Source organism: Symsagittifera roscoffensis, chromosome 1 (genome assembly GCF_963678635.1).
Source record: "Symsagittifera roscoffensis chromosome 1, txSymRosc1.1, whole genome shotgun sequence".
Lineage (NCBI taxonomy): Eukaryota > Metazoa > Xenacoelomorpha > Acoela > Convolutidae > Symsagittifera > Symsagittifera roscoffensis.
Window position 1 is genome coordinate 24,750,793 of NC_087062.1, and position 13,107 is coordinate 24,763,899.

The 13,107-nt window shown below is 35.3% G+C and overlaps 3 protein-coding genes across 4 annotated transcripts in view; 1 reads left to right on the plus strand and 2 right to left on the minus strand.

Annotated features, from left to right (window-relative positions):
• The window catches only part of LOC134841803 (uncharacterized), a 302,592-nt gene that overhangs the window by 17,110 nt on the left and 272,375 nt on the right, over positions 1-13,107 (plus strand). The gene's annotated exons all lie outside the window — the stretch shown is intronic.
• Positions 1-13,107, minus strand: part of LOC134841765 (uncharacterized) — a 31,670-nt gene that overhangs the window by 8,237 nt on the left and 10,326 nt on the right. The window contains exons 2-5 of one of the 2 annotated variants that reach the window (XM_063857810.1): positions 7,664-7,699; positions 4,527-4,727; positions 4,230-4,293; positions 660-829 (exon numbers count right to left, since the gene is read on the minus strand). In XM_063857810.1, the coding sequence (XP_063713880.1) occupies positions 660-829; positions 4,230-4,293; positions 4,527-4,674 (382 nt within the window). In that variant the 5' untranslated portion in view covers positions 4,675-4,727; positions 7,664-7,699. Of the gene's footprint in view, positions 1-659; positions 830-4,229; positions 4,294-4,526; positions 4,728-7,023; positions 7,233-7,663; positions 7,700-13,107 lie in introns of those variants that run through there. The other variant, XM_063857805.1, reaches the window with a different exon arrangement.
• Positions 9,032-13,107, minus strand: part of LOC134841757 (uncharacterized) — a 555,870-nt gene continuing 551,794 nt past the window's right edge. The window contains exons 4-7 of the mRNA XM_063857797.1: positions 11,596-11,662; positions 11,219-11,500; positions 9,506-9,667; positions 9,032-9,306 (exon numbers count right to left, since the gene is read on the minus strand). Coding sequence (XP_063713867.1) covers positions 9,176-9,306; positions 9,506-9,667; positions 11,219-11,500; positions 11,596-11,662 — 642 coding nt within the window. The 3' untranslated portion in view covers positions 9,032-9,175. The remainder of the gene's footprint in view (positions 9,307-9,505; positions 9,668-11,218; positions 11,501-11,595; positions 11,663-13,107) is intronic.

Here is a 13,107-nt window from a genome sequence, read left to right on the forward strand (position 1 = left end):
TCTGTGACTTAAATTGTTCCAGCAAAACGTTGCATCGTAGTATCACATAACGCTACGCTCGTGTAATAAAACAAAAAATACCAGTTTACCATCATCTCATGCATGTGCGCCTGTGATAAATGGTTAGAGTCAATTATTGGATTCAGTTATTTATTATTAAGCAAGTTGAAACATCAAGTGCAAACTCTGCGAAAAATGTTCTTAGTGGGGAAAAAATTAGCACCCGCTTGCAATACCGTTGCTAATCGAAAACGCAAAACTTCTTTTTTTTCCAATTTGGCTTTCTTTTAAATTGCTTTACATCAATTACTGTGGTCGGAACATTCTGTGCTACTTGCACAGAAAACGGCCCTCCTTGTTCAAAATTATCTCAACTTGACCATGATTCTCTCGCTTGATTATTTGATTCAAAATAATTTGACTTACAGAACAGCCTTTACCGAGTATCTCTCTGGCTTTCAAGTTGTTCCAGCAAAATTAAAAGCTGCAACTTTGATTGGACACCTGTTGTGTTCGTTATAAATAAATTCACTGTCGAAAAATTCAAAGACCTTATTTATCAAAAGTTTGCGCGGATCTCAAAATTTTTTCTTCCAGCGATATGATGAAAATAGAAAAAATATGACTGACAAAAATATCTAATATTTTTCATAACTCACACTCATCAAAACTCGTCGCGAAGAACGCCCAGTCGTTTTCAATAACCATCCCAACTGGTACATCCAGACACACTTTGATCTTATTACTGGCACTCTCCATCACAGCCGGGAAGAGATCCTTGCAAGTGCATCCAAACAGATCCCCGTTATTTGCCCAAGAATCGTAGAAACTATTTGGCATCAATCTAACTTCAACCCTTACTACATAAGTCTGTTCAATAGAACACAAACAAGCGGAAAGACATAACCATGTACAAAATAAGGGCTCATTTTACTCACATAAGCATTGATTTTATTACGAGGTTTACTAGGTTTACTACGAGGGCTACACATGTTTGGAATAGCTAAACTATTCCGCATGCCAATTTTTATAACAACTTGACAACTAGAAAAAAAAATACAATAAAAAAATAGCAGGTGGGTTAAGACAAAAAAGCCTACATCCGCTCAATGTCTATCAATACAGAGACGAAGCGGAGCTTCGCACCAGTTGTGGTACAACACAAACATGAACACAGAGGCAAAGAGGAGCTTCGCAACAATTGCGATACAAAACACACATTGCGCTACAAAACAGCGAATGAAAAAAAAGACAGAAGTGAAACCAAAATTTCTGAAAAATTATGTTGGAAAAATTACTAGAAAAAATAACCTGACAAAAGTTGAAAAAATACAGCTACAAAAACTGCATATGTTAAATTAAATTCATAAGCAGCCCTTTAAAAATGGAAATCAATTACCGAGCGGCAACAAAGGCGACGAACTTTAGTCGAAATCTATTGAGCCGAAAACAAAACTATTGTCATAGAAAAATTTAAAAGTTTATACGACCCATCTTAACTTAAACACATAACCCCAAACGAATATAATTTGTCCCCAAAATTTAGCAAAAAAAAGTTGACAAAGTCGATATAACATAAACTGAAACTGTTTGAATACTTTAGAAAAAAAACGAAAAATTGAAAAAACTCAATCAGACATGGTAAGCTTGTTCAAATTGGAACAAAATCCATGATTTAAAAATTAAACCAATTGAAACCTTTCAAGTTAAAAAACGGCGTTTCAACAAACGAAAAATGAACCGACAAAAACTAGGAAAAAACCAGGAATCCGGAAAAAAAAGCGATTTGAATATTTTTGACAAGAAAATTTTAACCTGAAACGGGCTTGGACTAATGACTACTTACGTAACTACTTAGCACATCTAGGACAACAAGCCGACGGGACTTCAGGCAGAAGGGACTTCAGGCCGAAAGTTGAAATTTACAAGCACCTCAAATCATTACATTTTCATCTTTAAAACGTTGCTTTTCAAAAATTTAGGCAAGTTTAGACCATAATAAGGGTTATTCGTGACAATGAATCACTTAGGATGGGCATCCGTTGATATTATCAGACGGTTTTTGAAATGAATAAATTATAAACAAGAAAATTGCTTTCAACCGTGTTTTATGTTTCAACTTTCCTAAACATCATTTGGAGGCTTAAGTTTAGTGAAAAAGCCAATAATTACTAAAACATCATAAAATTGAAAAATTCTTCAAAATTGTTTTCAAATTAATCCTATTTCATTACTTAATTAGAAAATTTTCGGCCTAAAGTCCCTAATTTTACGATTCGGCTTCAAATCCCGTCGGCTTGATGTCCGGCACCCCTACTTAGCTACTGTCCGGCACCCCTACCTCTAGACGTTGAGATCATGTGCCTAAAGTTATTTACGGGAAAAACAAAGTCTAGTACCAGATTGCAATACATTTGCTTATCGCATATGTGAAAAAGATACTTCGAAAAAAATGTTGAAATAAACTAGGTGACCCAAAACTTTCTTATGTCTAGATAAAAAACAACTATGGGACCAACTAAAGTTAGATGTATGTCTTTGATATTGAATGAGTTTGCTAAACCGATGCGGCACGAAAATTGTGATTTCAAAAACTAGATTTTGCCCAAAACCTAAGTTGATTCTCTACTAAAATAAGTGACAAGAATAAAAAATTTTTGAGATAACATTTCTCTTAAAACAAATTAAGGAGCCTCAGCTTCTGCAGGAACCATTATCCCCACCGGTTCTTTCAGTTAAAATTTTTATCTCAGATTTGTTTGCGTAGATTTTAAAAAAGTTCAAAAGGTAAAAAAACTGTCAAAAGTTCTAAGACACGGTCAAATGTTTGCAAAAAACTGTCAAAGTTTCAAAACTTTGATGTTTGAAGGCCAAAACTTTTTGTCTTAAACAAACTGGTCATAGCCAGTTGTAAAGGTATGCATTCAATAACCTGTTGATTCGATTAAACTAATGATATCAGATTTGGCAGGATAGTTAGCGAGAGAAAACCAAAAAAAAGTCAACTTATCAAAAATTTGACATTTCCGAAAATCATAGCTTTCTGTGTGAACAGGGCGTAGCCCCCAATGTAAAAAAGATGCACTCAACCTGTTATTTTGATTGAAGCCAAAACCTCAGATTTGAGAGGGTAATTCTTGAAAAAGACGAAAACATTTAAAACAGTAAAAAAATCAAAATTTTGACTTTTCCGAGAGCCATAAGTTTATGTGTAAAAAAAGTTCAGCGCAGCCGCAAATGCAGCGAGTTTTTCAAAACCATTTAATCATTAAAAACAAAAACTCAGATTTGAGAGGGGCATTTTTCTAGAAAACGAAAAAATAAAATAAAAAAAAATGAGAAAATTTAAAGATATGAGAAGGTTTTTTTCCAGAAAATGATAAAAAATCAAAAAAAAACCGTCTGTCTACAGCCTTCAGCTTTTTTGAAGGCTGTTAACAGAGGGGTCAAGTAAAAAGAGACTCTAGGTGAGTATACAGTCATGTTTGAAAAATAAACAGGTCCTGGTCAGATTCAAATCCAGGACCTTTCCCGTCCCAGGCATATTCGTTACCTCCAGGCTAAGTTGGCCGGCAACGCTTAGAAGTATGAATTCAAAATGAACCAAGATACAAGTGATTCTGTTAAACAATTTGTTAACCCGAAAAAAGTCTATATTCCAGTTTGATCACACTTGCTAATCGCAAGCGTAACAACTAAGCACAAATCAATCCCATGGAATTGGATAGCTCTTATTATCTGCCTTTCCCGCAAGACTAAATAGCCTTGAAATCCTAAAAAAATTTGGCTAAGATTGAATTGAGATTAGAATGAGGATCTCTTCGAAAACTCTTTTTGCATCAAAAAATTTGTCTAAGGGCCATTGATCTTCTTGCTCTTCTACCGTTTCCTCCAGCTGCGATTTAGTTACCCAATTACAACAAAGTTTTTCATTTATACGCTCCCGTAAAATCATTGACAAACACCGCAAAACTGATGTTTTTATCTGGTGACTGAAAACGGTTTGAGAACCATCATAACTTATTTTAATTTTGACTGGACTTAGTTTTCTTTACAATTAATCGAGATTCTTGGTTAAATATTTTGGTCCTTAAAGTTTTTTTTCGTCTTACTTTAACAAGCTGGTGGCCAATTACTTGCATATTTCATTTCAGATAAAATGTCACATGCCAACGTTAAGAGCGCCAGAAAATAGTTGACTTAATGAGGATGTGAAGTTAAATTGAAGCCTGAGTTTGGCCCCACAGCCAGCTTGATCACACCAGTTGGTAGTCGCAAGAGTCGCCTCGTCTTCTAAAACACGAAATGAACGATCTCTTCATGTTTCCATGTGCACTGAATTGGTTATTTTCAAAGGAGTAAAGTTGAATGATTTGACATTTGCAGCAGAAGATAATTGATTGCTTCTCCGGCCTAGCTTCTAAATTACTATACATTTATTCTTCTCCTTCTCTCTCTTCTCTTCTCTTTTCTTTTCTCTTCTCTCCCTCTCTCTCTCTCTCTCTCTCTCTCTCTCTCTCTCTTACCGCTTATTACTCCGTTTGTGCCACCTGCGGTGTCCAGGAGTATCTTCCGGAATGAGATGAGCAGTCGTTGGCTGGAGTGAGCTGCATGCATGTACACACAACACTGGAATGCACTGTTGCCAGCTGCCAATCCGTCCTCCAAGATCATCTCCACGGCCTGCTTCTTACCACTGCGTACGCCACAGTAGTCCAGGAATTCAACTGTCCGGCAGAACGAAAAACTATCATAAATTGCAAGACAAAAAAATCTTTTTTTTTTCATAGAGTGGAAGCGAAGCTTTGCACCACTTGCGATACAGTACAAATATAATAGGACAAACTATTCGGAAATATTTTGAAACTTAATGTTTCAAAACATTTGGTCGTAGCCGCTTATGCAGGAGCTTTTCTCGAACCGCTGTTCTTTTCAACGAAACCAAAAACTAAGATTTGTTGAGAGGGGTAGTTTTCGAGAAAAGTCAAAAACTTCAAAAACAATCAAATATTTGACTATTCCGAAGGCCATAAATTTATGTTTGGGCATAGCCATTTATGTATGGAGCTTTTCAAAAACGCTCTATTCATTGAAACCAAAAACTCGCCAATACGAATTTTTTTTTTATAAAATATGGCTCAAATATTCCCCCACAGACATTTTTGAAAGCTGTAGGCAGAGAGGTCAAGTAAAAAGAGACTCGGGGAATATACATGCACACAGGGGAACAGGCGGTCTGTAAATTGATACCTTTCTTTGAAAAACAATAGAAGTTTCTGAGAAAAACTTAAATTTCCGGGAAAAATTATAAAACTAAAAACCGATCGGTAAACAAGCAACCAACTTGAAAAAATGGGAGGGTAGCGTTAAAATTGTGTTTCGTTTAAAACGACCCGAAATTAGGTCAATTTTAAACTCCCATAACTTTACAAAAAAATATCAGAGGTGAAAAATCTTTCCAAATTTAAGCTCAGGACAACACTACTTTTTGAATGATAAAAAATCCCGTCAAATCTGGCTAGATAAAAAGTCGAAATTTGTCTAAAGAAAAAACCACCAAAGCACAAATATTTCGCTACTTTCGCTACGAAAGTCGGAACAATAATAGTCTGTGTTATTATCCTTAGCATTGGCAGTACTTAATAGCTGGTTATTGATCAAAATGAACACTTTCAAAATGAACACATTTTGTCGCAAAAATATTTGCTTACAATACTATTTTGGTTGGAAAAAAGATAGTTCATACTATAACACAAACTTTGCTTGTGTAACAGTAACTAAAAGCAAAACTCAATAAAAATTCAGATGAAAAAGTTCAGATGAAAAAATGATTCAGTGATTTTGTTAGATAAGTTGCTTGCTAGGAAATAGTCTATATTCTGATTTGATAGCGTTTGCTAATTGCAAGCCTAGACATAATGGAGCAAATACACTTTTAAAAAAGAATAGCTGTTTCCTATACATCTAGCTCAGAATGATCCTATTGGAGGATCCAATTTTACTAAATTCTGCTAATTCAAGATTCAAAAACTGCTCATTTGAATTTCACCATTCATTTTTATAGCTTATACTTATTCCTTTTATCGCGAAAATTAAACTTAAAAATCAAGATGTTAAAAATAGATCTCCGCACAATTTTTTCATTTCGATCGAAGCATGATTAGAAAGGCTTAAATATGATATACCACTCAGACCCATCTGACGTTTATTTCAATCTGTACCTGGTCTGGTGAGGTAACTGATAAACTGATTCAGATTGCAGCCGGAACCCTAATTAGGAGAAATTTTTGGTAACAGTCTGGCTTCTTCTGTTTAAGCGTGTTAATTCAAATTTGATTGAGTCTGAAACGAAACTTGTGCGGTAACTATGAAGTCAAGCGATCAACGAGAATGCCGTAATAAACCGTCAGGCTCTCTATAATGATCCTACTTTAAAATTATAATTTAACCAGCCAGAGGCCTAACTCGAAGGTTAATTATTTAAGGTTAACTAAGCTATAGCTATTTTACAAGAGCTCACCTTGTAAATTGCAGCGCAAGTGCGATTAGAACCCGAAATTATATGATTGCTGGGCACCATCACTACCAAGGCGCCACTCACTACCGATGCGTCACAACGCCACAAACGCCGATGCACCTTGTTGTAACTTGATTCTAACTAGATTCGCCTACATCGGGAAAAAAATGAAAAACAAAAGGCAAACGCCAGGCTCGAAACCCTTATGAAAAGCCAGAATGACATAAATTTGTCGCAAAAAATAGTTGCTCAAAAAGGCAATTATTTCTCTTTTAAGCGTATTCATGAGTGATTTTCACTTTGAAACAAATGAACTACAATAATCTTTCATTATTCGCTCGCTCACTGGGTATTTTTTAAAAAATTTTCAGGTATATTTTGGCTGCTATTAACGGTTGGTTCGTTCGAGCATTGAAACCAATTATTTTATTAATTTTGAGGTAACATTACCTCCCATTTATTTTTTCTACTTTCCTGGAAAAGTGAGGACAACGTAGAAAACTTACCCAATCTTTCTGTTTCGCATTTCACCGTGAAAAGCAGGAAAATTAACTTCAAACCAAAAATTAAAAATGTCCTTGTCATTGCAAAAAAATTTGTTAATACAAGTGATAGTACAAGAGGAAACAAAATTAACGAAAAACTTGAATTCGATATTACATTTAATGGTTCTTAAAGAGAAAACGATTGCCAAGTCAAATTGAACTTGGCATCTAGCAACAATTTTCATTCCAATCAATTGTTAAGAATAGATACGGATTGAGCAGAGCAGATTTAATGAATTGTTTTATAAACGTATAAAATAGGCTTCCAAAAGATCCTCACCAAATTCTACTTTTTAAAACTGAAATGACGTTTAACGGGACTGAAGTCATAAATCGTCCTCAATTTTTTAAATTTCTTAATCAGGCAATTACGCTCAAAAAGGTATAACAAAAATCCAAAAAAAATTTAAGCTTCAAACTATCCTTAATTGATTACGGCTAGGGATAATGATTTCGAATGAAACCGTGAACACTTCTTCCATTTTCAGTGCGTCCTATTTTAAATTAGGTGAGCCCGGAAGAACAATATATCTTAGGAAAGATTTTCAGTCCGTACTCAGATTCTGTAAGATGAAACTTTTTCAACCTATTTTCAACTCACGGGTTTGCAGCAATGGCTTTCCTGAGCATTCACGATCTGAAAACTTCATATTGCATTGCAGAAAAGAAGCTGCACTTCCCCAACACAAGCGAAAAAACGGCAAAAAAGCTTAAAAATACAGAAAAAAGGGCCCACACAGTCTTTCTCAGTTTCCCACCCCCTCGTAGAAATACAAAACTTGAACTTTTTGTCGATTGATTCAGGAAAGTGCTTTAATATGATTTATGACTCGTCTGATAATGTTTTTAAATATCTGATTTTGCGCGGGAAAAAAAACGCATGTAATATGTAATGTAAAACTCAGAAACTAAACCGCCACAGCTTTAACAAATTAATTTTAATCTAAAAACTAATATCCAGATTTGAAATTTATATAGAAAAGCGCTCTTTTCATTTTCTTGTTCAATTTTTTTCCCTTCATCTTGTATAAGAGGAAAAAGGCAACATAAACCGGAAAAATTAAAAGAAATTTTCGGTAAAAATTTTGCTTCTTCTTTTAAGCGTGTTAAATTTGATTGACGCTGAAACCATGGTCAACTATGAAATTAGTCGATCAAAAAGAATGCCGTAATAATCAAACGATAAGGCTCTCTACAAGGATCCATCTAACAATTAACATGATCCATCTAACATCCATCCATCTTGGCTTTTTTCAATATTTTAACCTTTCCAGTTTCAAAAATTATATATACAGCTGAAGCTCTTCGAAATTTATAAATTACGAATCTTTTACGACTGATTTTTTCTGAAAAAAAAAATTGAAAACTCAAATCAGTAATGTTTTTACACCATTGGAAAGCGGCGTTCTCCAATAGCGGAGTTTACAAAAGAAATCAAAAATAGCATATTCGATAGCGGAGTTTTCCGATAGCGGAGTTTACAAAAGAAATCAAATATAGCGAACAAAGTTGAAAAAGAGTCAATGAACGCAAGAAAATAGAAACTAAGGAAGAAATTTCGAAGAAAATACAAACACGCAGGATGAAATTTCAAAAAAAAATATCTATGGCCTTATAGCTCATTGAATTTCAAGAACAATTTATGATTTACCTAAAATGATTGAACTAAAATCTACCTTCGAAACTAGAAGTCAATCACATTTTTCAAGACCTTTACACTTTTGCTGTTCGATAGTGGAGTTAACACAGGAAATGAACTGAACTTCAAAAGCCAAACCGCGAAAAGTCAAATGTGAGCGTAAATAAATTTCAAGAATTTTTCCTGAAAAAATGACCACGACTTATATAAGAGACTTCGCTACGTTCATTGACTCAAAGATGAAACTTGAGTGTGAAATTTCAAGACTTTTTGAAAAAAAAAATCGGTTTCGTGTACTTTCATCAGACAAAGATATTGAGGTGTCTAAACTTTGAAAATGCATTTCTACACAATTTATTAAATAAAACTTGTGAAACTAACATCACAATTGAAACCCACTACTTTCACTTAAAAAATCACAAACAAACGCAAATAATCAAAACTTAATCTTGGAGAGTTCATGAGAAGGCCAGTTTAGCTATCTGCACTGGCTGAATGGCCTATGATTGCCAATCTTAGGGGCCAACCCTCCAAAGCAGTATGGTCGAATTTCTTGATTGCTTCGGCAGCTTGAGTCAATGTTTCGAAAGCGACTTCACCAGTTCCTAAAAAACACCAAGATAGAACAGCGAGAAATAATGAAATATATAGGAAAACGCGAGAAACATTCTTAAGCTGAGATTCATGTAGGTTTTTGGAAAAAAAACTATGTTTGATGTGCACTTATTTTAAATATCATCCATTATTCTGTTGTGTTCAATTGCTATCAAAGTGAACATCCAAAGTTAATAAGCTCGAACAAACCAAGTGATTTCCCTGAAGCTGTATGATGCACCACACATCTTTTCGTCCCACCAACTGCCGAGAATAAATCAGAAAGACGGTCGTCTGATATCTCTGGTCCCACATTAGACACGTGCACTTTGGTCAGTGTTGTAACTTCAGAAGAATCTTGGACAGGAATTTCTGACGGAAACAAAAAAGATTTCAAAAAAATGTACACTGCTGAAACCAGGCCTGCCTTTTCAGAAATAACATTTTTTGGATAGATTACGAAAAAAAGGAACTAAACAGCAAAAGTCTCCTGAACAGCAAAATTTTGCGAATCGTTTAAATTAACACAGAGGCGAAGCGGAGCTTCGCACCACTTGCGATACAACACAATCATAAAAACTTTTGGTATGAGAAATTTCCGTATGTCTCCAGGAAGGACACCTAGGGCCCAGCTAAAGCTGGTGGTACATGTGTGATATTTTTTTTGAGTTTGTTATACTAATGCGGGACGAAACGCGTAATTTCAAAAATTGCACTTTGCCCAGAACCTTAGTTGTTTCTATACTAAAATGAGAAGAGTGAAAACTTTTGAGAATTTGGAATTTTCTCGAAGACGCAACCTTTCCCTAACAAAAAAAATAAGGAGTAGCCGCTTCTGCAGAATAGATTCACCCGACCTGTAATTTCGATGGAACACAAAAACTCAGGTTTGGCAGGGTAGTTCTCGAGAAAAGTCAAAAAATGTTCAAGAAATCAAAAATTTGACTTTGCCGAGGTCCATAGTTTTTTAGGTAAAAAATTTTTACAGTGGCCGCTAATGCAGGAGACCTTCCCATTACCCGTTACCTCCATTGAACGCACAACCTCATGTTTGGGAGGTTAGTTTTCCAGAAAAGTTAAAACAGATTCAGAAAACGGTTTTATAAATCAAAATATTGACAAATTCGAGGGCCATAACTTCATTTGTAAAAAAAAGTTTGGACGTATCCACTTGTCGAGGGGAGCTTTTCAAATCCATTCTATTCATTGAAACCAAAATCTTAGATTTGTTGCGGATTTCCTTCCCTGCCCCTACGCTACAGGTTCCTATTACTATGAAGCTAAAGTGCTACTTGTAACATAATAGTCTGTGTTAATATCCTTAGCATTGGCTGTACCTAATAGCTGGTTATTGATCAAACGGAGCACTTTCAAAATGAATACATTTTGTCGCAACAATATTTCCGTCTTAGGTTGGAAAAAAAGAAAGTTCATACTATCACACAAGCTTTGCTGGTGTAAATACCAGTTTTTATCAAACAGGGGCACTGAAAAAAAAACAGGTCAAGCAAGACATTTGAATTTTAAATATGCAACTAAACACAAATTACGAAGCGGAAACAAGGCCGACAATCTTTGAGCAGACACCATTTAAGCCGGAAAAAAACTGCTTTTGTTTCAACTCCTCCTGAAAGTTTCAACTCCCCTGAAACTACCGAACTAAAACGACCCAGAAGCTTAACTGAATTTTCATGAAAAAAAAATCATTTTCAAGAAATTGAGCATCTCATAGCATCATGAATCACTGATTTTGTTTAACTAGTTGTTAACCAGAAAAAAGTCTACATTCCGATTTGATAATGCTTCCTAATCGCAAGCGTAAATATGGTTTTCAAGTTAACGGAATATCTTGTGGCCAAGCAAACAAAGCCAATGCCAATTTTAAAGCAAAAGACGATAATAAAAGACATGCAATTATCTTACCGCCAGCTTGGTTAATTGAAGCTAAACATAGCGGCCATCCGTCCAAGGGAACACCGTTGTACTGCTTAACCACTGCTTCCACAGCCTGCTTGGAACTATAGTGCACCTCCGCAGAACACAGAGAGACACAGTCCTTTGAGTAGTGCACGGCATGGAATTTCATCACACCGAAATCGGAGAACAGGTCCTGGATGTCAGTGTCGGTGACTTGGGGGTCCAAATTAGAGACGTGTACTTTAAATATTGGTCTGATTTTGTGCGGTGAAGGAGAATGAACTATATCTGAAACGAATTAACCAACATTTGTTGCGCTCAGCCGGCCCATTTTTGCAATTAATGGTAGTTTTGGTAATCTATTAGTTCCATTATATACGTACTTTCAGTTCTATCTAATTTTGGTTTCTTTCGGGGGGTGACATTGTCGTCTTCAATTCTTTTATCTGTCTGAAACAAAAACAACACAAGATGCATTAAGCATCAGGGCAAATAATAAAAAATAAACATAGCCAAAAGACAGTAATAAAAATATCATTTAACTCATCAGAACAGAAAAAAAGATAGATTTTTTGAATATTTTAAAAATATATACTTTCGAATTCTGGATTAAAAAAATATATACAGTTGAAGGTCTTTGAATTTCAAGAATCTTTTATGATTTACACTTTTCTCACATAGTGGTGAGGCTGCGGTTCACGAACACTTGCGAGAAAAAGATTAAAAAACAGTTCTAAAAAGAAAAAAACTAAAGCGACCTCGAAGTTTGGAGTTTCACGTCCTTCTCTCTCAGCCACGGACGCTTAACAATCGGCAAACAATAGCAACAAGTAAAGCAGAGAACGGATGCTATGAAAATTTCACCAATGCTACGGATCGTGATTATAGCAAAAGTTCCACCAAATGAGCACTTTTATTTGCAATTTAGGTCTGAAAAAGCAGAGTTAAACTAATACACTACGCTCGCTAGCTAGCTAGTGCACTACAACAAACCCAACAAGAGAAAACTGGGTCATCAGGCAAATTTTTATTCCACTGAAAAATCTATCGAAGAGCTTATATGCTCTGCTTTAAGCAAATGAATTCGAATTGAACTTACGAAAAATCAAAAGTCAATTTTGAGCGTGATCAAATCTTTATTGAAAAAATCACTGGACCTGAAAAACTTCGTTCATTGACATCCGATGTTCACCTCGTTCATTGGCACTTAAAATAATCGGAACAAAAAATTAAGTTTGGATTAAGATGGTTAAAATTAAAATAGGAACCTTCTTTTAGTGGTGTGATTCTCTTTCCGACAATTGAAAATGGAGAAGTGTTTTTGTCTTCAAATGCGTTTTATTTTTTTTTGCTTTCCAAGCTAAATAAGAAACCACAAATAACACAGAGGCGAAGCGAAGCTTAGCACCACTATCGATAAAACAACATAAAAAGCCGAAAAAAAAAATTTAAAATCTTTCAATTCACCCCTGAAAATACAACAAACAACACTTGCACTTGCAACTACAATGAAAATCGTCTACAGCACAAGCAAAATCCGTGGTGGTAAATCAGCCGACAAACTTGAGCGAACAAACGAAAAATCAGCAATTCATTTTTCTCTGATCAATTTTTTCAATTTCCTTGATACTGAAAAAAGCGGGTCCGGCCACGACTCGAACCCCTAACCATAGGGTACGAAGTCAACTGATTTACCTCTAGGCCAAGAAGGAAGCAACCAGGAAGATGTTAAGAGAAGAGAAAAGAAGTCAGCTGCATAGTCAGCAAGTGATTCAACTGATTTTGTTAAACAGGTTAACTAGAAAAAAGTCCAACTTCCAGTTTGATAACGCTCGTTAATCGCGAGCGTAACTAATCGCAAGCATAATCATCCGAATGGTTCGCATGTTGTATCC